The sequence below is a fragment of the Nilaparvata lugens genome, chromosome X (genome assembly GCF_014356525.2).
Source record: "Nilaparvata lugens isolate BPH chromosome X, ASM1435652v1, whole genome shotgun sequence".
Taxonomy (NCBI): domain Eukaryota; kingdom Metazoa; phylum Arthropoda; class Insecta; order Hemiptera; family Delphacidae; genus Nilaparvata; species Nilaparvata lugens.
In genome coordinates, this window is record NC_052518.1 from 81,860,855 (window position 1) to 81,887,453 (window position 26,599).

Below are 26,599 nucleotides of genomic sequence, written 5' to 3' on the forward strand. Positions count from 1 at the left end.
TCTTGAAAGAAACCAAATTTGAACTGGAAGTCGTTGGATAGCATGTTTAGAGCACTGTCCAACGAACTGGGATTGTTGGTTCTCATGAGAGACCCGAGAGGCTCTCTTAATCCTCTTAGCAATACTCTAAGTGCTAATCCATTTACATACTGACACATGACTTCTGATATTGTAGGTTGTTTGTTTCAGAAATACGAGATCTGTAAATTCAGAAGTTTTTGGATTCGTTCATAGAATGAAAAGGGTGATTCACCTGATTCTTGTTTTAGTTCAGCCATTTCAAGATTGAGAGTAAAGCAATCTCTCTTGTCCATGTAACTATTGATCAAAACTTTTCTTACGTCAGGCCATGCATAAGTGTTAGAACTAGTAACAATGTCAAGAGCTGGGCTTTTAATACGGGCAAGAATAGTAGAATACAAGTATTCGTTTTGGAAATCATCTGGATTGGCAGTTACGTAAAATTTTGCTACAAGTTTGTCACAAATTGAAATAAAACGATTTAGCATAGTAGGTTCTCCTGAATAATCAGGGATCATGTCCAAGAATTCTTTCTTAAGGGTAGGTACAGTTTGGGGTTAGGTTGCTTTATCATTGTTGGAATTCATGGCCCTTAGTTATAGATAAAATTACAAGAAAAAGAAATACAAAAATAGTAAGTAAAATTAATATTATACAAGTTTGTAAATCACAAAAGTTTGTTACTCACAATACTAAAATCGAGTTCATCTTGTCACAGTACCGGGTTGAAAGTCTCCAAAGGTGGAAGTCCTTAGAAGTTGAAGTCCGTAGTAGTCCTTAGAAGTTGAAGTCTGTAGTAGTCATTAGAAGTTGAAGTCCGTGGTAGTCCTTAGAAGTTGAAAGTCTGTTGCTTTTTCTTGATTCAATTTGTAGATGAAATACGGTATTGTTAAACTTTACTATACTGTTCACTTATTTTATAATTTTTCACACTTGTCCCGATATTAGGTGACTGAGTAGGAATATAATTTTGCAAATAACACTCACAAATTTTAATAATATAATAGTTCACCAACTTATTCAATTTGATACGAAGTTATTTTGATGATTGTTCACTTATTTAAGTCCCGATGTTAGGTGACTGATACAACTTTTTCGTAAGTTCATGAACGGTTCATTAACTTCATTAACGGTTAAAACCGAAAAACCAAATTCTCGTTTTTGAAGTGTCCTACCGACTGTGCCAGTTAAGATTGCGATTAATCAAATAGTCTTTTTAAAAAATGAATTTATTTGTTAACCACATATTACAATAATTTTATATCTCGCGATAGAGCTCCGTCCGCTATGTCCGCTAGCTTGGAACTGACTACTAAATACAATGTTACCTTCCACTACAACTATGCTACATCAACAATAATGGAATGAGGAGTGCTGACTATATAAGTAATTAGCTATATAACTTGCATACAACTATAATTCATTATAATTCCAATAAAAATACAAAAATGTATTCTCACAATGGGCCATATGAATAAAGTTGAGCATTTGCTCATACTTCTTAAAATATGGAGCATTTGCTTCATTTTCTATGAATAAACGTGAGCAAAACCTTTTGCTCATGCTCATCAAAAAAATAGTTTGAGCATTTGCTTCATTTTCTATGAATAAACGTGAGCAAAACCTTTTGCTCATGCTCATCAAAAAAATAGTTTGAGCATTTGCTCAAAAGTAAAAGCTTTTGCTCAAAATTGTATGAATAAACTAGAGCATTTGCTCAACTTTTGAAGCAAATGCTTCAAAAAAGGTGAGTCTAGTCTAGAGCAGCTTATCACCTTTTGCTCATAGTAAAATGGCTCACTCTAATTCGTATGAGGAAGAGGAAACTATACCATATACGATCACAACCAATAGTTGAGAACTATAAAACTCTTTTTAGATTCAACCATGATATATATCACCATTATTCCTACAAAAGAATAAATACAAAAGCTACCTGTTAAAAAAGATAGCAATCACAAAATAGGAAATAGGCATTTAAGAAGATGAGAGTGTAGATGATTATAAAAAGGCCATTGATATTATAAGAATATGCTGAAGATTATTATAGAGATGACATTTTTTCACGCTATTATTTCAAAATTCTAAACTCAACTAACCTAAAACTCTATTCATAAATAGAAAACAGAGCAGACGACGCAAACACAAGCGGTGCACCCTACTTGTATATTTAGCGCTTCCGTGAGCTATAAAAACAAAGTAAGGCTACAAAAGTGAATCAGCTGATGAAAAATCTTTAAAATACTTGATCATTTGCTCCAGAGTTCAGGAGCATAAGGTAAGAGTATAAGGTAAAGCTTATTCATATCAAAATGAGCAAATGCTTTTGCTTCTACCTTTTACTCATGAGCAAAACCTTATGCTCAATGCTTTTGCTCATGAGCATTTGCTCTGGTTTTATTCATATGGGCCAATGTCTCAGTAACAATATATTCATATATTTTTCCAATGAAAATAATTCTTTATTCTTTTCAACAAAGTATTGGTGCAATATAATTTCAATGGATTTTTTTTTCAGGCCTCATTACTGACTCTACAAGCCTCAACTTCAACTGCTCTAGTAATCCCACTAGCTGATGCTCCTACTGAATCTACAACTGCCTCAGGCCCAGAAGCCTCAACTTCATCTACCGATGCTCTAGTAATATCACTCGTTCCTGAATCTACAGCCACAGGTCCTGGAGCTTCAACTCTATCTACTGGTCATCTAGTTATATCACTAGCTCCCCAACCTACATCTTGGCACAGAACCCTCAAATTTATTCCACCGGTGTTCTAATTATATCACTTTCTCCTGAATCTATAACTGTCACAGATCCAGAAACCGATGATCTAGAATATCATAGGCTGCTACTAAGTTAGAATTGGCACATATCAAACACAGACATCGACTACCCCAGCTCCCTCATCATGGACCCTCACCCCAGCTTCCTCATGAGAGCCCACCACTCCAGAGCGCCCATATATCACCATTTAATTGTCCTACCGCTATTGTCGTCCAACCTCAGACGAGGTTATTCTACAAACATACCATGAAGCAAGCAAATAATATCAAACTAAACAGGGAGCGAAGGTAGGCGATCCCAAAGGGAACTCATATGACCAAAGTGAAGGGTTCTTGAAAAATCACAGATCTGGCCAAAATAAAGGGGTCGAATCATAAGGCCGCTACGGCAGGGCCCTTACCGCCCAAACGCCAAAACGTCTCCACTCAAGGGCCATGATTGGTGCCCAGGGCTCAAGGGTCCCCACAGGCAAGGACCTTTTCCAAACCAATCCTAATCCAATTGGGCCGCAAGAATCACCGCAGCGGGCAACATCACAAAAAAGAGAGTGGAACCAACTTCAACAGCTATAGATACAGAAATCCACAAGGTATTTTATCCAATTACTTATCTTTCTAAAATAAATATTATGCAAGTCTCCACTATAAACATTACCATTGATATTGGTAATTTTTAAATATGCAAACTGTGCTATAAAATAGCCAATTTAAAATACAAATTTCAACATGCAGGAAAGTTTGTGCAAAATATACACTTTTTGTATGTTGAAATTTGCCAAATTGTATGTTCCAAATTAGCCAAACACATTCTTTGACCATTTTAGAAATTGAACGAATTGTTAATCAATCGTGAAATAGTATCAGATTAGGTACGGTAAGGGGACCAACTTTTCCAATATTTCTTCCCATTTTTGAGTTGAGGAGGCGAGTCGAGCGTGAAAGTCTTCTATGCTAAACTTACACTAAAAACAAATTGTTTATGATACTAACAATTTGAGGTCACAACCAAACTAATTTGTCTTCAAACATGTGAGACGTCTCATTCGAAAAAGAATAAGGCTTCACACTACACAACTGTTCGCTATCATTTGGGACATGATAACTTGTTTTGGTTGAGTACCAATCCCGTTACTTTATAATCAGACCTTTTACTATTTATTACTTAGTTAATGTATTAAATTTATGTACTATGACTTTAATAAAATCAAATGATGGGTTTTTATTATTACATGACAAGATACCAATCACATAAAATTTACTGCTTGAATTAATTGAATACATGGAATGAAAGGTAAGGCTCATGCGAAACAAAATTGTTTATAAATGGATGTAGGTGGTATCACTCATAAAAATGAAAACACTGAGCATTCAGACTTTTTTCGATCAATCGGGTTTATTTTATGCTAGGAAGTGAGACAGGCCTACATTGAAGCTTATCAATAGAAATAGAAGATGAATTCATTTACTGGCAAAAATAGTTTTCAGTATATAATCGATGGTTGATATCTTTAAATGTATAATGGATGAAATCCTTGGATTCAAACTTATCTACTAAACACATTTAGTTTTGTTGCAATTACAGAATAATATTTTATTCAAAATGATCAGAGCAAGAAATAAGCTTTTAAACGATAAAAAATATTGATAATTCTATATAAGTAATCATTCAATTCCCATTGTTTTTCAGTTAAACTACAGAACTACAACGGCATGCTGCCATAGCGAGGAGCCTGAGCAAGAGAGAAACTGACCGGACTTGCTAAGTCACTTTTTCCTTGATGGGGAGGAGGTAATCAGTTGGCAGGGCATGCAAATTATTTGAATTTTGTTGTATGATGTGCAGACTTGAAGCAGTCTAATTTTATAACAAATTAAAAATCCTCAAATCGTTGATACCACCTGGCATCCTGTTCTTTCTCTCAGGAGAAGGAGTAGTAGGAGGACTAGGTACCTTTCGCCCCTCTAGAACAAGTATTTATACTCCCCACCAGTTTTATGCTAATTTATACAGTAAATTCCATCCATGTTATCAAACTACTTTCACATGATAAATAAGTGATGATCTCCAAACTGTACGTTATGCTATAGCCGACACATCTTTACGTAAATTTCTTCTCATATTTCATATTTGATTAGGATTTATTGATCATTGACTGAATGATGTTTTAGATTTAGATTATGTAGCCTACTACATTTAAACATTTTTCACTTGCATTTAATTCCTTCCTGGCTTCAACTAACTCTAATTCCTCAAGCAGAGGATCTTCCCTCATATAATATTTGGTTTTTTATCCTTCAATTCATCAGATTAGTTCCTGCCGTTATACATTTTCATTCATTGGGTACATCTGACTCCATCCTAAAATTTGTATTCAATCAACTCAATCTTGATAGATCCTGCGGGAAACCGATTCTAACTTTATCTTTATAGTAGTCTATTTGAACAAATTCTAATTTCACAGAATGTAGAGATTTTTCCCTGTTATACTATTTATTTTTCGAATTTTCGTAGCATGACCAGTCATACTAAGTTATTCTACACATGATGGCATTTGCATTTTTTACAGCGCAAGAAGCAAGCGAATATGATCAAGCACATTCTAATTAATGCCTTGATTGTTATTAGGCCTTGATAGTTACTTGCCTATTATAGTTAGTTTATTAAAGCGCCTGCTTCATTATGGCTCAGCTTGTACACTACGGTTGCGGGATGCGACCGCAATTTGTCAATGGGGTATGGTGTTTATAACCAGAACAAGGGAGGTTGACCTGCGAGCCGTACGAACACTGCGGTCTGAAGGTACATTGGCTCTTCCCTCTAATTTTTCTTTTATGATACTAAATATCTTATATAGCATCTGTGATAATATATCTATTTTGATGTGTAACCTAAAAAATCACACAAGGGTCCATCTGAGCTTTGTTTCAACTGATGAACTGTTGATCAACTGAAGGATAAAGAGAGAGTTGGCAGCACTGACTTCTGCCTACACTTTTTTATGAGAAACATGCGACCGCAAATGAACTAAACCCAGTTTATACCGCCGTAGGTTTTGTGCGGTGCCGGTCGTAGCATTACTTATTTATTATAATTCACGTTACCTTATTATTCGTCCATTTTCATACATTATTATTTAACTTAATTTTATTCGTATTTCCTAACGTAAAATCACTTTAATGGAGACCACATTTTCCTCTTTTTTCCAGTTAACAATGACTTACAAATAATGAGCATTGAGACACACGATCCAGATCAGTCTATGATTACAACTAGTGATCGTAAATGCTCAGACACTCATAAAAAGGTTGAAGCCGGTATTGACAACCTAGTGATTTTCAAGATTATTAAACCTCCACTCTGCATGAATTCCGTTTGAAATTCGGGAGATCTCATCAGAATGTATGACTGCAGGTAAGGTATATGAATTGCTTGTTGCAATTTTCATAATCATAAAATATTTTCTAGTCAGATCTGATATCTAGAAATTCCTTTTTGAAAATTATTATTGAACACTGAGAAAACCTATAAAGAGTGAATTTAAAGCGTAGTAGATGTAGGTACATTAGATAGATGTACATGGTAGACTACATTTTGAGAGTTTCCTGGAATAATGATGTTTAAAATCACTAAATCTTCGAGTTCACAAGAATGAATACGGACGTGTGCACAGCTGCACACAGAGAGCGGTCAGAGATCACAGCGGTCTTAGGAGGTTATAGATAATATAGATATCCATATATTATACAGTATATCTTGGTACGCTGGCCACTCTCCGTGTGCTTACACTCTAGTAGAAAATATATTAAAATAGGATGTAAACGAATAATTATAAAGTTAAAACTACTTTATCAATTGATTAATAATGATTACTCATTTCATCTAATGATCTTATCTTTCTCATAATATATTGTTTTTCAATACAGCCACAAACATAATCAACGACAATCTGGACTTGAATAATGATTCGCTCATCAGAATTTATCTTGATAATGATAATAATAATCTTTTATTACTTCGAATACTTCTAGCAGTCTTATCATAATAAGCCGTTCGTAATGAAAAGTGAAATTGATTTTTTGTGGAGATTTTTTGAAGGCATCAAGGTAATACTTAGCTGTAGATCAATGACAGTCACACAAGAACTTTCTTAGAGGCTGGAGGCGTTTGAAATGTGGCTGTACAGGAGGATGTTGTTAATCTCTTGGAAAGACAAGTTCACTAATGTAGTGGTCCTGCGTCGCATGAATAAGGAAACAGAAATCATGAACACTGTAAAAAGTCGCAAGTTACAATACTTAGGTTACATTATTTGGAATGAGAAGAGATACGCACTGCTGCAGCAAATACTTCAAGGCAAAATTAACAGCAAATGAGGCCGATGAAGAAGAAGAACATCATGGCTGATAAACATGAGGCAGTGGTATGACAAATCATCCGCAGAGCTGTTTCGCATCGCAACCAACAAAGTCAACATTGCACTTATGGTCGCCAACATCCCAACCGGATGGACACCTTAAGAAGAACATGATAATCTTCATTTATGTTATTTTGTCGATGAGTCGATCATGGTATGCCATTCAACCACTCTTTCTCTCCCTTGGACCGTTTGCCTCGAGTATTCAATGTTGTTGCAAATGAGGTTGACATGTTTCATTTTTCAGAAAAACAGTTTTATCATTCATGCAGAACGGTCATAGTCAGCAGATATTAGATTCATGAATTATTATCAAATATGTTTTCCATTGAATTAAATTGTAAAATGTTTCTTATATATATTTTTACTTCTTCATATTATAGTTAATTTTTAATTCATGTACAACTTCTTTCTTCTCCGTCTGATTTTCCTGCAAACGTTTATTGGCATTATAAATTGATTTGCATTATACAGAGTGACTCATATGTATGGGGACCCCTCAATAAATTTTAGACTGTTGTAGATATAATACTGTAACTTCCAGGATAAGTTATTGGTCAAATACTCTACCTTTTGACGTACAACTGAATTTCAACCCCTCATAAGGGGGCGACTTAGGGGTTCTAACTGGAATATTTTGAATGTAAACACCTATTGTGTGGTACATCATTTTGAAGGCCTTTTTAGAACAAGAAAGATGACATTAATAAAAATGTTCTATGATACTTTTATCTAAATGGCGGCTGATTGAAGTTCTAGTTTATAAAGAAATAATTGATAAAGTTCAATCAGCCGTCATTTTGGATGAAAATATAAAACATTTTTATTGATGTCAGCTCTCTTGTTCTAAAAAGGCCTTAAAAATTATGTACCACACAATGGGTGTTAACATTTCAAATATTTGAGTTACAACACCTCATTTCCTTAAAAACTAAAAAATTCAATTAGCCGCCATTTTGGATACAAGTATCATAGAACATTTTTATCGATGTCATCTTTCTTGTTCTAGAAAGGCATTTAAAATGATGTACCACACAATGGGTGTTTACATTTAAAATATTCGATTTACAACCCCTTAGTCATCACCCCCTTATGAGGGGTTGAAATTCAGTTGTAAGTCAAAAGGTAGAGTATTTGACCAATAACTTATCCTGAAAGTTACAATATTATAGCCAGAACAGTCTCAAATTTATTGAAGGGTTCCCATACATACGACTCACTCTGTATAATTCAGCATTATAAGCCTTATTACGTATGTCTTGTTCATCTCATTGTACAGGGTCTTTCTAAATGATTGTCCCATTTTAAACTAGTAGTTCTGCGAACAGTAGACCTCGCTCATGAGTACAACTCTCAATCTAATGAGAAGGGCCAGTACAGTAAGTACAGTATATTGTGAAGATTTAGCCATGTCATCTATTATTTTCTCCATTGAAAGTGCTAGAGACACTGTTTGCAAGGACAACGGACTTATCGAGGAGATAACTTCATATCATCTCCATATTCACAATATAAACATATATTACAACTTTTCTAATAATTACTTATAAGAAATCAGTCAACTGACGGAAAAATGGAATATGCAGTAGGCAATTTAGATGATGAATCGTCTCACAGACGATGGTGAGATGGAAAATGATTCTAAATAAGATGGGTTTGTTAGTGACAATGACAGGAGGTTGCTAATAATGTTTTTCATGAAAAGTGGATTCAATGTTATGGCTTGTTATGCCTATGCAGAATGTTAATGCTCACAAATCGGTATCCGATCTCATACCAAAAGGAAAACAAAAGACTTGACACTTTAGAGCGACACAAAAATGCATACAATACAATAATTATTGTACCTGATATACTGAAAATTCGGTTAAAAAATAACTAAAATAATAAGTGATAGTTATGAATAAAAGAAGTTGGAGATTAAAGAAATGTTTATGATGTTAAATATTTTCTACGTTTATGATGTTAAATATTTTCTACAACTGAAATAGTTGATGACTTATTAGGTAGTTGATTAATTTTTATGATCATGAAAACAAATAAAATAGTCGAGTTATCTGTAACATAGATAATAATAGTTATTTATATATTGATATTAAAGATTTTTTAAAAATAATTTATCCAATTCATTTGATAAATCAATTTAGTAATAATAAGATGATTCAATTTAATTAGTCTATATAGTCATAATGATAATTTTATAATGATATATTATTAGAATAAACAATTAGTAGAATCTGCAAAAAAATCTGGTCGGAACAAGATTTGAACCTGGGTCCCACGGTGTGATAATCTACGCTCTAACCGCCTTGGACACCATGCCCTGGTAACAGTTGTTGCGAAAAAGTAGGAACATGAGTTGCTGTATCTTCAAAGATACGGAAAAGTAACTTTTGAGGTTATTCTACTGTTTTTTAAATATTACAAAAAAACCGGAGGTCTTAACAAAAATTGTTACACATACGTTTCTGCACCTTGTTTCAAAGAACTTGCATACCAAATTTCATCCAAATCGGACAATAACTGCGGTACAAACAAACAGACAAAAGCCGATCGAGTCGAAACTAATACCTCAGCTTCGCTTCGGTCAAAAGTAGGTATTTATTGAAGTAAAAATGCAATAAGGACAACCTTTATACCTATGGAAAGAGAAAGTTTCAATTTTTTCTTTAATACCTTACAAGTGTCCAATGTGGCCTCCGGCTGCTGCAATGCAAACATCTACACGGTAGCCAAACTCGTCCCACACGCGAGAAAGCGTATCTGGTGTTATTGAGTGCACGGCAGCAGTGATACGGTTCCGCAGATCGTGCAGCAGCCGGAAACCATATTGAACTCTTGTAAGGTATTAAAAAAACTTTGAAACTTTCTCTTTCCTTTGGTATAAAGGTTGTCCATTTTGCATTCTTACTTTAATAAATACCAATTTTTGAAAATGATTCGGTCTTCTAGAAAGACTCTGTATTATATTTTTGAGCTGCATAAAAAATGAAATGTAAATGTTCTTTATAACACTGGGTGACATTTCATTAAGTTCAAGTTATTGTTTTATTACGGCCAAAAATGTCTACACAGCTTTTCTATCCTATTCTATTCAATTCTATTTTTGTTCGTGATGGATATGGCTGATGTTGCAGGAAATGAGCTCACTGGACATGCGAAGCAGCCTATCGAAGATAATGCGCACAAGCATGCATACCTCCTGCCACCCAAGAGCTACTACTGGGCATTTCCTTCTGCGCACCTTCTCCTCGTCTTCCATCTTCATGCCATCCGTGAGTCCCGTGCTAGCTGACCAAAGTTAGTACATTCATTATGGTTACATAGAATAAGACTCACAATATTAATCATAATATTATAATCACATTATTATAGTGAAATAAGATTTGATTTATGAATATTTTATTTATTTGTAAGACTGCAATTAAATAGTTTTCCTGCATTGCCAACAAGAAAACCTTGTGTGTTGACAGTGAGTCGCAGAATGGCATCGCATTGAACTAAAGTTTGTTTTTATATCTTCCATGGAGAGGATCGATTCATTTGGTCAGGGGAGCACCCAAGCCTAATGAAACATCTCCCTCTCCCCCGAATTTCAGTTAAATTTAGTTCCAGTTCCCCTCCCATAAATTAGGGACCTGGCAAAAATAACTTTCCCACAAGAATCTCAGACTATATTGAAAGATTATAGTAACGAATAGAAAATACAGAATTATAGAGCAAATGTATGAATACAATGTTTTAAATATAGAATGAAATGTTATTAAGCTGAAGACCAGCGAATAATAAAATTAAGCACTATTAAGTAGATATATTAACTGCCCCAGATGTATCAGATCTCTATAAAGAATGCTTATTGATGTTCGCCACTTTTCGATCACTCTGTATTATCAATAAACATTCACTTCACTATTAATAATAAAATGATTAACGTCGGAAAATGATATATTTCAAGAAATTTAACACATTAAACTTGGGCCTTCGATGCCTGAGGCTATTTATGAATTTTAATGTGATCCCGGCCGCGGCTTGATTGAAACTGATTTTTCCACGCAAATTGTGTTCCCTCTCCACCAACTGTTCCATGTAGAGTCTGAGTATAATTCTGTGAAAACAGGTAAATGCAAGTTTAAAATATTCTCAAATACTAATGTATTTTTCATTGCTGATGGAAATACATTTCCGTGAGAATACCTAAACTCTGCATAAAATTTAAAACTGACTGTCTTCCAGGACGCAAGTTGGCGAAATCTTAATGTGAGAAAATTATTTTTAATAAATTTACACAGAAAATTCAACTACAAGATCACTAGAGTCTGATTTATAAAGTCCCAATACTACATTTTTCAAATAAACTGATCAATAAACAAATATCGTTGAAACCCCCAACTTATAATATACTTCTTATCAATTTTATCACAATTACTATATTAACTTCAGAGAAAGATTCAAAGGAATATACCAAATTATAGGCTAATATAAAGCAAAGCAAGAACTGAGAAAGAGAAAGGTGAACAATTCCAGCCATCATTGGAGTTAAGTAAGGGGAACAACATACACTAACAATATTCAATCATAGACGATTAAAATATGTAATAAGAAGGTCAACTTTAATGATGAATGGTTCAGCTTCCTAGTTTACTTTAAAAGTCATTGAGAAAAGAAAGTTCATTGCATATTCAGCTTATGGTTTTCTTCCTTTTACTGCGGTGACCATAGGATCCACTTTTCCTGTTCTATATCAGTAGGCTATAATCGCTTTCTTGCTCATTGCCTATTCTAACTTTCTTATTACCTATCAATATAATAATCTCTGTAATATAGTGAGAAAATGTCATAATATAGTAAGTCACGTGTTTATTACTTTCATACGGTTGCCATGAGTGACTATGTTAACATACTATTTATTTATGATTTAGATCTTGTTTTATAAGCATCTAGAATATTAGGACTTAATAAGACTCTAGTTGTAGTTGAATTTTATGTGTAAATTTTTATCGTGAGAAATTTATGGAAGAAAAAAATCTATAAGAAGCTAAGAGATCTATGTGTGACAGATTTACCTGAAGATAACTATTATCAAGACCTTTGCTAATTGATGAGAAGTCATTTTTCGCAGAGGATTTCAGTTCTCGGGAATCGAATGGATTTGTACAATCTAAAACCGCGTTCAGTCCAAGCTGATACATGTCATAGCGACATTTTTATTTTCAAGTGTATCTTTCCTCTATATCCTGAGTTTTTTTTGGCGTGTTCTTATCCGCCAAGAAAGGAAGACTTGTATGCAAACCATTTTTGCTAGTGTATTTATCGTCTATCGGTGTATTTATCCTAGTTATTAAAGATTCTTTCTCCTTATTTGGTTCTCTGGAAAACTGCCTTTGCAAATTTTTGATCTTTTTCTCCACATCACATTTCTCAATGCCAAAAGATACATCGATTTCCGTTAGTTAGTCCATCGTGCCTTTTGTTCCTATTTTTGTATTGTGAATTAATTGGGTCCCACAAGAAACTCCTTTCACGATACATTTCAATAAACGAAATTGGTTGGTCGTCACTCCAATCCATCATAATATGATGGATAGCCTATATTAATATGATATTATAAACTTGAAATAATTTTAAATAAAACAACTATTGAAACAACATTGTGAAATGTTGTGCAACCCGGTTCAACACGTCCACACTGCTGATGTCGATTTGACTTGCTTGATCCGTATACCGACTTGATTCGGGTTGAATTCGGTTTGGGCCGTCATGATTCGACAAAGCCGGGCGACATGTCCACACTTGTTCAAGAGTGTTGTTCGATCGAGTCGATCGCCGACCTCATTCGGCATACTGTGGATGAACCTTAAAAGTATGTCCGCTCATACCGAACCGAATCGAATCTCAGACAGCGCAAGGAACCGCGTATCGCGCCGTGCAGTGAAGAATATAATATAATTTTATCAGTCATTCAATATTTACAAAAAAACATCGACTTTTTCAAATTACATTCTTTTCAAATCACCATTATCCAGACTTAATAAATATAAACATGAAATTAACTAGTCATATAAAACATATCACAAGTTTCTCAATGTATGAGACCCAATTAATTGAAATTTTTTGAATTAAAATTGAATTCAAATTTTTTGAATTGAAATTAATTGAAATGGGACCCAATTAATTAAAAATAAATCAATCACAGTGTACAAACCTTAATTGAGACATATTGTATTTTATTTTCAAATTGAGTGAATGTGAGAAATTTTAACTTGTCTTGTGAGGAGTTGTATAACTTTTTTGACATGAAGTGCCAGTTTCTCTGCAATTTGGAATAGCTGTATTGTGGAATTTTAAGTCTGTGGATATGTTTCATAATGTTAAAATTCAGCTGTTAACCAATCGCCGCGCCGTTATACGAATCGTTCGACGTGCCGCTCGCCGTTCTTTGAATCATTTTCCACGCCGTTCATCATTCTGAACTTTTTAGCCAATCAGAGCCCTTGTTTACAATTCGCCGCGCATCACGCTGTTCAATTTGGCTATCGTTATCATTGGCTATCAAATATCACAAGTGGAAAATATGCGAACACGTCCGCAAACATAAAAATAGAAGTAGGTCTTTTCTTATTTTAATAAATTTATAATTTGAACAATTCATTGTCATGAATAAATTGATAGGAACTGGTACATTTTTAATTCAAATTAAATAACTTCTGATGAATTGATAAATTTCATTATAAAAATATTCTTGACCAAGAACTCAGAACCATGTCAATTCATCCAAATAATGGATTATTTCATTTAATATTATAAACATTTGTTTTTAATTAATATCACTAACCAACCGTAAGTTACTGGAATAGATTCTGTGAATTCTATTCTCTTATTTGTTTTAATTAATTCACCAGTACAGTAGAAATAAACTCACAAAGAGAGCGACACCTATGTTAATTAATTTCCATTTGTCATTTATTTATTTTTTTTAATTGCGGATGATGCCCACTTGAGATTTTTGCTTGTGCGTGGGTAATGGGAAGTGCTAGGGTGAATCATGAGATGATCAAATGCCAATGCCTCGCGAACAGTTAGCACTAGCAGACTGGAAGGTGCAACGCCTTAGTCAACTAAGGTAATGTGATGTGACGAATCGGAAAGTATGCCTCCACAATTTGTGTCAAAACGTTATTTAATTATAATTTATTAGTATCAACCAGTAATGTGATACGCGGTGCGTGTTACAATCACGTGACAATCAATGTTACAATCATAACGGGATGCTCGGCGAATTGTAAACAAAGTTCAGAATAAGTTCGGCTAAAAAGTTCAGAATGATGAACGGCGTGGAAAATGATTCAAAGAACGGCGAGCGGCACGTCGAACGATTCGTATAACGGCGCGGCGATTGGTTAACAGCTGAATTTTAACATTATGAAACATATGACTAATCCACAATCCACAGACTTGAAATTCCACAATACAGCTATTCCAAATGGCAGAGAAACTGGCACTTGTAATCAATGTTTCTATTTTGAAACGTATAAGTTGATATTATAATAATAGGGCGCCAAACCACAACGTTGTAAGTGCCAAACCACAACGTTGTAAGTGCCAAACAACAAATTATTCAGGAGAAGCAAAAGACTGAACCAAGCCATTGTACTTAACATGCATGGAATATCGTGAAGGAATATGATGCGTTTCTACGCACAAATCGAAGCAATGGATTTTGTTATACTGTCTTGAAACTGGTTTTGGATTCACATTACAGTATTTAGTTGAACATCAATGAATGCTCTATACATCTTAGGAACTCATAAATCACAAGCTAAGATTCGTTTGTTTGGATGTCGCATCGACTGTAATGACTCTCAATAAATGGAAACAAATTTATGTGGCCTATAACGTTTGGCTTCCATTCACTGTTTCTTTTCTTGAGCCTCCCGATCTTTCAGAAAATCTTTCCCCATAAGAGCTGGATACGTCTTGGAGATACAGAAAATGTTTCATAGATGTCTTCTTGCATATTTGAAGCTCAGATGATCTGATTGGATGGAAATTATTCTTGAAGGTGTGTTGTCTATGACTTTGTTATTCATCCTGATATTTTCCATGTCTTCGTCTTGCAATCAATGTAGGACGAATGTATCCTCTAAGGAACTTTTGCTGTTAATTATAATCAGTCATTTTATAGAAGTGGTCAAACAAATCCAGATTGGTCTGATGAGTGATGTTATGACAGGCAAATTTACATTTGCAAGTTGCCTGTTAGTAAATTCGTATGGCTTTTGTTGGTGGGGAGTCCCTTGCAGGAAGGTCCCACCGCCTGAATATATAATTTAAGCCGTCAATGGGCCTTACGACTGTCATACTTCAGCCGGGACCGACAGTTTAACGTGCCCATCCGATAACACGGGAGTGATCTGGTTAAAAAACTTTTGGTATTGAGAGGGTATGAACCCTGGATCTCTATGCTGCTACGCAAGCACTCTATCCACTAGACCACGGATCACTCCAGTTGCCTGTTAACAAAAATATATAAACCCATATCAGTACTGTGGATTATTATTTTTTACAACAGGCCGCCAGTTATTTTGCTTCACCTCTAATTTCACTTCTATTATTTAATTTGATGTTATTAAAAAATAAGTGGAAGTGACTCAAGTGATAACATCACATTCGTTTCAAAGTTTGTTTGCTATGACTGGTTATAGGCTACCTAGTAACTGGTTATAGTTGGTTTGTTAATGTTGTTGAATGCCTAAAAAAAACATCTATGGCTCTTGAAACGCTGTGGCATTGTCAATAGCCATATAGAGTGACACTGGATTTGAAACATTATGATGTTTTGTAGAGATTTAGTTACAAATATTTCCACAGGGAGCACTGATATCACTTTCAATCCCATACACGACACGAGAATGGTAACGTTTTGGCATTGAAATCCAGAATTTCAAAATTTGACAACGTTTGGTTTTTTAATTACAATTCTTCAACCTGCACTTTGAAGTATTTTTCGCTGGAATGAATTTGGAGAGGAGAGGTTTGAGCTTAGTGAGCTTAGCGATGTTCAGGTTAACAGTCATGTTCTTAAAATATATAGTTCTCGAGGGCCTTTTGATATGTTTAGCTCCTTACTACCCTAAACAGAACTGAGGAGTCAAAAATTTTCTCCCAAACTTTTTCCTCTATAACATTAATTTCATTGACTGGACTATTAATTGAAAACAGCATTTGAGCTTTATTTGTTAATATTAGATTTTTGGATTTGTTCATTCAAATGCCAAGGTCATGATACTATTTTCTGCAACTACAGTCGTAAATATAGTTTTTGAAACACCACTTGGAAAGTGGGGGGGGGGCGATCGCCCCCCTGGATCCGCGCCTGAGTGAAGATTTGGGAGCTATCACACAGACAGACCCTCATGTGCTGACACATGATTTCAGCTGGATAATATACAATATAATTTACATCAACAAACTGAGTTATCATTGTGCGGTTTTCGCCATCCACTTTTTTCTTGGAACTCTGTATTGAAACCATGTATCACAATGAACAACTTCTCATTAAAAAAAACATGCATTTGGAATCATATGGGGTACAAAGTTTTTGAAGCGACAGAGTAATCTTTCATTTCAAATAGGATCCCCAATGAAACCTACTGTCAAATTATTCTTTTAGAAATATTTAGCTGTATCCATAATTTTTACCAACCCTGTACTAGTGACGCCCTGGGTTGGAGAACTCGCTCATGAACTGTTGGATTGAAAAATTATGGATACAGCAAAATATTTGAATAATAATTATGACATTAGGATTCTTTGGGGATCCCATTTGAAATTAAAAATTACTCTGTCGATCCAATATAAATGATAATTTCCACATACTAAAATTAAGGTACCAGTAATATGTAACTTTTAGACTGACGACCAATATGATTGACTCTTACCTTCTCACATCACTTCTTCCTCTCCTGCGATGTCAAGCAGGAACCACTCATTCCCAGCACCCTGAGGCAGTGGCCTATTGACAATGTTGTCAACACCATGAGCCACTGCGCTCAGAAAATGGATGATGGTGATCTCGCCGTTGAGCAGTCGACGAATCGCCTTCTCAACATCGCGTGTAATTTTATCCTCTTTTGGACGGTTGATTGCAATCTCTCTGTGTACTCTAATCATATTATCATATGATGATTTTTCAATTACCTGGAGCCTTCCTGAAAAGCAATTAATTCAAATTCACTTGTATTTTATAATTAACAGGTAATAATAATATTTTTCCTACAGTTACGTTGAAAAGTGGCCATTGCTGCACTGATTACAGAACGCAAAGAATCACTTTTCCGCTCTAGTGCGGGAATAGTTATTTGTGCACTCCAGATTTGCAACATGGCAACGCAAAATAGTTGGTGGGTTATATGGAGGATTAGTGCACGAAAACAAGAATCAAGTTGGTAACAGTGACTGTGGTATAGTGAGGTCCATGTTATAATAATATCAAGTACATGTTGTACAACTGAACAGTGGATGACAGCACACAGCCGCCCCTTCATTCAAACACATTTGATGCATTTCAGGCAATTTTACCCATAATTACCCACTTTTCATATTCAATGGTAACTGTAGGAAAAATGTAATGTGAAATACGTGTGGAAAGTTCCTCTGCTGCACTCAAGAAACCATTCCGCCCTCGCCTACGGCTCAGGCGTAAACGTTTCTTTCGGTGCAACAAACTGTCACTTTGCGCACTAGTTGCACAAATAACTATTATAATCTAGTATAATGATTATAAATAATTTAATAAACTCAAACTAATTAATGAACCTAATTAATCAAATTAATCAAACTGACTAATGAATTTACTAACTTATAACTAAATAGAAATAATAGTATCAAAATAATCAACTGCCATATTTAACATTAGAAATGACAATAACCTAAACACTTGGCTCTTTACGATTGCAGTACACGGTAATGCGACAGTAGTGCAATCTAATACAGTTTATAGGTCGGGTTAGGTTTTCGAAGGTTTTCGAACCGACCTTTTAGGTTAAGATCTGACCTACTTTTGGCGAAGCTGCTTACCATCAGCTGATTAGCGAGCGTAAAGAAACTCTTCTGCGCATGCGCGAATGATTAGCGAGCGTAAAGAAAATCCACTGGGCATGCGCAGATGGTTAGCGAGCGAAAAAGTAGATTCCCCTCAGAAATAATCTGTTCTACGAAGAGAATTGAGTATGTTAATTCTTTTTTGACGCGCAGTTGTAGAATTTCTTTATTTGAAGAATACAAGTTGTGAGTTTAATAATATTAGTGTAAGTAGAACAATTACCTTGATAATTTGGAAAATGAAGCTCCAGACTATTCTTCACTTTACTTTACTTTCTACTATCTTACTATTCACCAGCCTAATCGCAGTGGAAACTTTTAAAAAAAATGCGGTCTTTATTTAAGCACAAATTTAAATTGCACTTGCCACATTTCAGGTAAGAGTATCCAGAACAATCTGTAAACTTGCATCGCAGTCTTGTATCACCCCAAACTGGCCAGTGGTCAATTTTATCAGTTCGCACATCTTTAGGTGGAGCAGCAGCTGCTGGGCCCCTCATCCTTTTTGCTTCCAACTCCTGTTCAATTGTGGATGTACTGGGTCTGCCACGCTTTGGATTTTTCTCTCCTATCTTGCAAAGAGTAACGGCAACTATCTCTCTGAACTTTGATAGAAACATTGTACTTTCAGGGTTCATCATCCGGTAAAGTGTCCAGGCATTCATACAACTAAGATCCAGTAGGTGGTGAATTATTCTGAAATACCAAGTTTCAAGTTTTATTGTTTACATCAACAATACAACAAAATACAAAACATCTCATCAGATACCTATAACTAACAATTTAAAGATACTAGGCACTTCTGAAAGGTTAATTTGGCACTATATCATAATGTATCAATAATACAGTAGAAATTAACTTATGACTACACAACTCATATCAACATTTTGGAATGATGTAACTGATGATGGAAATGAACCTTAATATTTTATGTGAGAACCGATGCAAACAAAAATACTATTCACAAAAGAGCTTCCGCAAAGCCCTTGTCCGTGAATAGGAGTTTGAATAATGGAACATATGAAAAAGATAAGACACATACCTACACGCATTCACACAGTCATCAATATTCGACAATTGACACATCAGAGCACTCCCATTATTACATATATCTCATAGTGATATAAACTTCATGTGAACAGTAGGGAGGAAACCACCACCTATAAATCGACCAATAGGTATTTTAAGGCAGAAAAGAGAATTTAAGACAGAAGAGAGAAGAAGAAAAATGTTTAGGTTTTATGACAATTTATTTACTTAGCTTACCACTCTGAAGAAGTTTTAAATTTCCAAATGTGAATGGAGCTGTCATGACCATCATGGCCCCTTGGTATCATTTTCAAATTGTCATTGAAATGTAAAAATCGTCGCACTTGAAAATTATTTACACTCATTGTCGACATTATCACTTGATTTCCAGTTGATTTTAGGTTGCCAGTACGATCGTGTGTTTTCCAGTTTTACAATTGACATCATGATCAAAATACCCAAATACTTACGAAGAGTTGATTCAGAAAGAATAAAAGGATTGATTTGCACACTATACCTGTGGGTCTCCTCCATGATCAAATTCAAAAGTTCAGTGTCAAAGAAATAACAGAAAAGTTCATAGGGTGTTGTATATGTGCTAAATTTACTCAAGTCTCTACAGCTGTACAAATTTATGTCACTTGGAGGTTCAAAGTTCTTTTTTCCCAATTGGGCCTAATTCTGGTTTGAGGACGTTTAGTGTGACAGGTAGGCCCAGTAGCTGGATTCACATTACCTGACACACTGGGGACATTTTCGGTTGAAATTTCAGGCAAAACCTCAAGTTCTGGATCTATTTCATGTGAATTGTCTCTCTTACCTTCATTTTCTCTTAATTTAGTTGTAGAAACTGTTATTGCCTCACAAACAGTATCTTCATTGTCACTTCACTCCACATCACTGTCTTCCGGAATTTCAAAGTCCACATTCATCAACTCCAAAATATCAACATCAGATAAATGTTTATTATTTTCCACAAAACGACCTATCTGCGATTCCATTTTATATTGAAAAATAATGCATTCATAAACTAAATAAAACCGCACAACTCTCAAATCACCAACCTTCCAACTAACAATATAACATAACCTCACATTACTGGGAGTGATTATCAATATGGTCATGCATGATGATGCACATGTGCATCATACCGATTTTATAACAATGCAATACTTCCAAACAGAAATATTGTCTCTTCAAGTTAATAATTAATAAAAAACTGTATTAATTAAATTGAATATTTTTCCACAATTTTCCCTTGATAGAAATTAAACATGAATTTTTGAAAGTGAGGGTACTACCTGGGTGCTACGTATGCTGAGACAAGTTTTATATCTCTTTGTTCATGGATTGTGGTGCCATCTACCAACTAAAAAAACAAGTAACTAATAGAGTAGTATGATGCAGATACGATTCAACATGCCAGTAAGAGCTGGATATATATAACTGAATATTGATACAATGCTTTTTCTGGTATGATGCATGTATGCATCGCTATGCAGTTAAGGGTCTACAAAATTTCAAAAAACCTTATATAGTCCATACATCGACGCGAAATTCAAAAAAGAACATACCAGATAAATTCCATGAAAATCTATTGCTGCGTTTCGCCGTAAATGTGGAACATATGAACATAAATATAAGCATAAAGATAAAAGACAATTATACAATGACATGAGGATAAGAGGTGATATGATTTTGATGTAGCCTATTACTACATGAACCGGCGAAGTTTTGAACACATGAATAGGCTATCTTGGGAAAGGATATTCAAGATATCCTTACCATTAACATTGACCGGAGAGAGAGAAAGAGTGAGAGCTTGATTGTAAGAAAGAAAGAAATGAATACAGGCAGAGAGGAAGTTACAGAGAAAGAGAGAGATAGACGAAGAGTGAGTGAGATAAAGAGTGGGAGGTAGAGCCACGACCCGCTTCACCGGGTCTAATGCACATCAGTTCAAATAAACTGGAGTATGGTACATAGAACTGATGTGTAATAGAACCTTGCAATCTTGCATTCAAAATAGTACTGGGTCGATTACACATCAGTTCTATGGTACATAACCCGGTCGTCTTTAGTATGCCAGTGAGGGTCTATGGTACATAGAACTGATGTGTAATAGAACCTTGCAATCTTGCATTCAAAATAGTACTGGGTCGATTACACATCAGTTCTATGGTACATAACCCGGTCGTCTTTAGTATGCCAGTGAGGGTCTATGGTACATAGAACTGATGTGTAATAGAACCTTGCAATCTTGCATTCAAAATAGTACTGGGTCGATTACACATCAGTTCTATGGTACATAACCCGGTCGTCTTTAGTATGCCAGTGAGGGTCTATGGTACATAGAACTGATGTGTAATAGAACCTTGCAATCTTGCATTCAAAATAGTACTGGGTCGATTACACATCAGTTCTATGGTACATAACCCGGTCGTCTTTAGTATGCCAGTGAGGTCTATGGTACATAGAACTGATGTGTAATAGACCTTGCAATCTTGCATTCAAAATAGTACTGGGTCGATTACACATCAGTTCTATGGTACATAACCCGGTCGTCTTTAGTATGCCAGTGAGGGTCTATGGTACATAGAACTGATGTGTAATAGAACTTGCAATCTTGCATTCAAAATAGTACTGGGTCGATTACACATCAGTTCTATGGTACATAACCCGGTCGTCTATGTATGCCAGTGAGGGTCTATGGTACATAGAACTGATGTGTAATAGAACCTTGCAATCTTGCATTCAAAATAGTACTGGGTCGATTACACATCAGTTCTATGGTACATAACCCGGTCGTCTTTAGTATGCCAGTGAGGGTCTATGGTACATAGAACTGATGTGTAATAGAACCTTGCAATCTTGCATTCAAAATAGTACTGGGTCGATTACACATCAGTTCTATGGTACATAACCCGGTCGTCTTTAGTATGCCAGTGAGGGTCTATGTACATAGAACTGATGTGTAATAGAACCTTGCAATCTTGCATTCAAAATAGTACTGGGTCGAATACACATCAGTTCTATGGTACATAACCGGTCGTCTTTAGTATGCCAGTGAGGGTCTATGGTACATAGAACTGATGTGTAATAGAACCTTGCAATCTTGCATTCAAAATAGTACTGGGTCGATTACACATCAGTTCTATGGTACATAACCCGGTCGTCTTTAGTATGCCAGTGAGGGTCTATGGTACATAGAACTGATGTGTAATAGAACCATGCAATCTTGCATTCAAAATAGTACTGGGTCGATTACACATCAGTTCTATGGTACATAACCCGGTCGTCTTTAGTATGCCAGTGAGGGTCTATGGTACATAGAACTGATGTGTAATAGAACCTTGCAATCTTGCATTCAAAATAGTACTGGGTCGATTACACATCAGTTCTATGGTACATAACCCGGTCGTCTTAGTATGCCAGTGAGGGTCTATGGTACATAGAACTGATGTGTAATAGAACCTTGCAATCTTGCATTCAAAATAGTACTGGGTCGATTACACATCAGTTCTATGGTACATAACCCGGTCGTCTATGTATGCCAGTGAGGGTCTATGGTACATAGAACTGATGTGTAATAGAACCTTGCAATCTTGCATTCAAAATAGTACTGGGTCGATTACACATCAGTTCTATGGTACATAACCCGGTCGTCTTTAGTATGCCAGTGAGGTTCTATGATACATAGAACTGATGTGTAATAAAACCTTGCAATCTTGCATTCAAAATAGTACTGGGTCGAATACACATCAGTTCTATGGTACATAACCCGGTCGTCTTTAGTATGCCAGTGAGGGTCTATGGTACATAGAACTGATGTGTAATAGAACCTTGCAATCTTGCATTCAAAATAGTACTGGGTCGATTACACATCAGTTCTATGGTACATAACCCGGTCGTCTTTAGTATGCCAGTGAGGGTCTATGATACATAGAACTGATGTGTAATAGAACCTTGCAATCTTGCATTCAAAATAGTACTGGGTCGAATACACATCAGTTCTATGGTACATAACCCGGTCTTCTTTAGTATGCCAGTGACGGTCTGTGGTACATAGAACTGATGTGTAATAGAACCTATTATTATAGAACTTATTTTTTTAACAGGTTCTATGTACCATAGGTCCAGATTTTGATAGTTTTACATTTGAGTAAAAGTGGTTCGATGGACCATCGAGCCATTTTACATTAAAATAATAAAATAAACTGATCCTAGTTCTAGTGTACATAGAACCACTATGCATTTTAATGACAATGGTCTATGGTACATCAAAATTATGTGTAATAGAACCAATCCATTTTTATCTACCCTAATATCTTCTGGTAAAACGTAAAACGGGCTCTGGACCATATAACAAAAAAAAAAATGGAGTATACCCTGTACTACGATGTTTTACAGTCCTTTGTGCGAAAAGAAACCCCTCTAATATCTGCGGCCAGTTTTCAATTTTATCCTGCAAGGTTTTCAAAAGAAATCTTTTTCTTAACAAGTTATTCTTCGAGCCGTGCCCGTGAGTTTAGTAGTAGTAGTAGTAAAACAACCTTTATTGACAAAATTATAGTAAACAATACAATACAACAATAGAATTTATTACATAATAAATTGAATTATATTTGATATTACTAGGTTGGTGACTGGCATAACCTTTGAAGTTGTCTGCCAGGAGTCGGTCATAGCCTAATAATTCAATTCCAATATCAAATCCTTCCTCAAATTCAAAGCCGCTATCAGAAATGCTGTCAATCTATCCCAACTCTTCCCGTTCAACCATTCGATAACATCAACCTCGGAGAGTCTACATTTCCCAAGCCATGTTCTTCGGACACCCGCCAATATCGGACAAACCCCCATAAAGTGCAGCATGTCCTCTTTCTCGGCCAAATTGCACAAGGAACATAACCACTGTCTCTCCTCTCTTCCATGCGCAAAGTTGAGATAGAAGAGTGAACCTCTGGCTTTAAAAATCAAACTTATCTTTTTTCTATCATAACCGGAGTTTAGATAAGATTTAACATCACTCCGCTGTTCTGGGAATTGGGATTTGGGAACTGGGAAAAATTGGGATTTATACACAAATACTTGAACAATATGACAACACCTATGTAAAAATGATATTCTTTTGCAAGTTTATAGATCATTGCTAATTAGTGTGAAATTTTATGAAGCAGTTCTGGTTCTTGTTGAGGCAGAGACTGATTCCACATTTGGTACAGCTGACGAAAGATTTCAAAGTGCAGTTTGGCAATTTACACCTTTGGCGTGTATCATTCCACTCAGGTAGATGACCCACATTTTCCAATCTCACATCTACTGGAGGGATTGCTGATGCTGGTCCTTTTTTCTTCTTCTCCCTGAAGTCCTGCTCGACTTGACTGCTTGGCCGGCCTCTTTTCACTCCAGTTGAATTGCCTATCTGGCACAATGTCTTCGCCAACTCAATACGGAATTGGCATATGTTCATGAGTTTTGTTGTAGGAACAGAGCCTGTATTCTTCTGAGTTTCAACCCATCTGTACATCAGCCAGGCATTAATGACAGCAATATGAAGGAGATGATAGAAAATCCTCATATACCATTTCTTGCTTCGAAATGGGATTATTCTATACCTTCCTATATGACTATCGATAAGGTCCACACCTCCCATATGTTTGTTGTAGTTCTTCACAACATTCGGGCACTTGATATTCATCCTCTTCTTCAATTTTCGGTCATACCGCGAAATCTGATCAGTTGGCTCACTTCCTAAAAATGTTGAAAGGAGCATAACTGGTCTGTTGTCCATCCAAGCAACATTTGAAATTTCAACACCCTCTACATTTGAAACAAATTCTTCATTCCAGCCTCGTTCTTTTTTCCTTATTTCTTGGTCAAGAGGCATTTTACAGCCAGGTAATCTGTTTCTGCGGACTGTGCCTAAACAGAGAATTCCAATTTTCTTGAGAAAACATAGAAGTCCAATGGCGTATAATAATTGTCAAAATATGTTTTGTGATTGACATTTCTTGGAATGTTCCTACAGAGTCTCACGACAATATTGGAACTAGCTCCAAGATCTGGTTCTCCATCTCTAGGCTCAGTGGTAGTACCAGAGTGCATTTCAAAATCATATGCATATCCAGAAACTCCACACAACACATAAAATCTGTAACCCCATTTATGTGGTTTTTGGGGGTTTTATGTTTTCATGTAATTTCTGGCTTTTGATGCACAAATCTGTTCATCAATTGACAAATTCTCCTCCATTGGTACTAACACAAATTGTTTGCGAAGGCTCTCAATCACTGGCCTGATTTTGAATAATCGATCAAAATTGTCACTTGGGATCTGTGATTTGCTTAGAATTGTCATTGAAATGAAGATTTGCTCTGATTTGTTCAAATTTGTTAACGGACTTAGTTTCCCTGATCAGTTGATTCCCAGTTGTTTCATTCCAATACAATCTGTGATTTCCGATTGGTATAACTGAAGCCAGTATACAAATGCCTAGTAGTTTTTGAATATCATCCTTGGTCACTACAAAAGGTCTATTCAAATTCTTCAATGTACCAAAAAGATTTGACTGTTCCACTATGTGATCTATCAATTCATCGGTGAAAAAATATTTGAAAAACTGATAAGGTGTCTGGAAGAAATGCAGATCTGAGAGTAAACTATTGCCTAGAAATTTGTAGTCTTCACTATTCATAGATAATGTTTTTTTCTTCCCTATCATGGATTTGTAGTTTACAGATTTGTTGTTCACAGTTTTGTTGTTCACAGATTTGTTGTACAGAGATGTTTTCTTAGTATTGCTGTTATTACGTTGAGAATTACTTGGGCTTAGATCTAATCCATTTTGTTGGGAGCAAACATCATCAGTGTATATCATTGGTAGATCCACTTCAAATATTCCATTGTCATCAGATAGGCCTATGGGTAGATCTATCACTTCATCACTCACATTTTCAACAGATAAGGGTATCACTTCATTACTGATGGTATTTGAAATTACAGTATTCTCACATTCATCATCCGCAGCATCGAAATAATCTTCACTCTCAATAGGAATTTCATCCAATATTTCTACTAATCTTTCAGAGTTTATTTGTTCAGTATCACCAAAATCATTGAGCTTTAAATCCATGATACACGATAACTATGCAAATAATAATAATAATAAATCTGAATAGAAAAAGTCTTAGCTCCTAAAATCAACAATCTATGCTACTATTTACAATACGAAAACATAACCTCCATG

General features: G+C 35.5%; 1 protein-coding gene across 1 annotated transcript in view; it reads right to left on the bottom strand.

The window, feature by feature from the left end:
• LOC120354674 overlaps positions 1-10,246 on the bottom strand; it is a 34,993-nt gene extending 24,747 nt beyond the window's left edge. Inside the window, exons 1-2 of the mRNA XM_039442072.1 lie at positions 10,235-10,246; positions 9,898-10,127 (exon numbers count right to left, since the gene is read on the bottom strand). Coding sequence (XP_039298006.1) covers positions 9,898-10,127; positions 10,235-10,246 — 242 coding nt within the window. The remainder of the gene's footprint in view (positions 1-9,897; positions 10,128-10,234) is intronic.
• Positions 10,247-26,599: the final 16,353 nt, after the last annotated feature.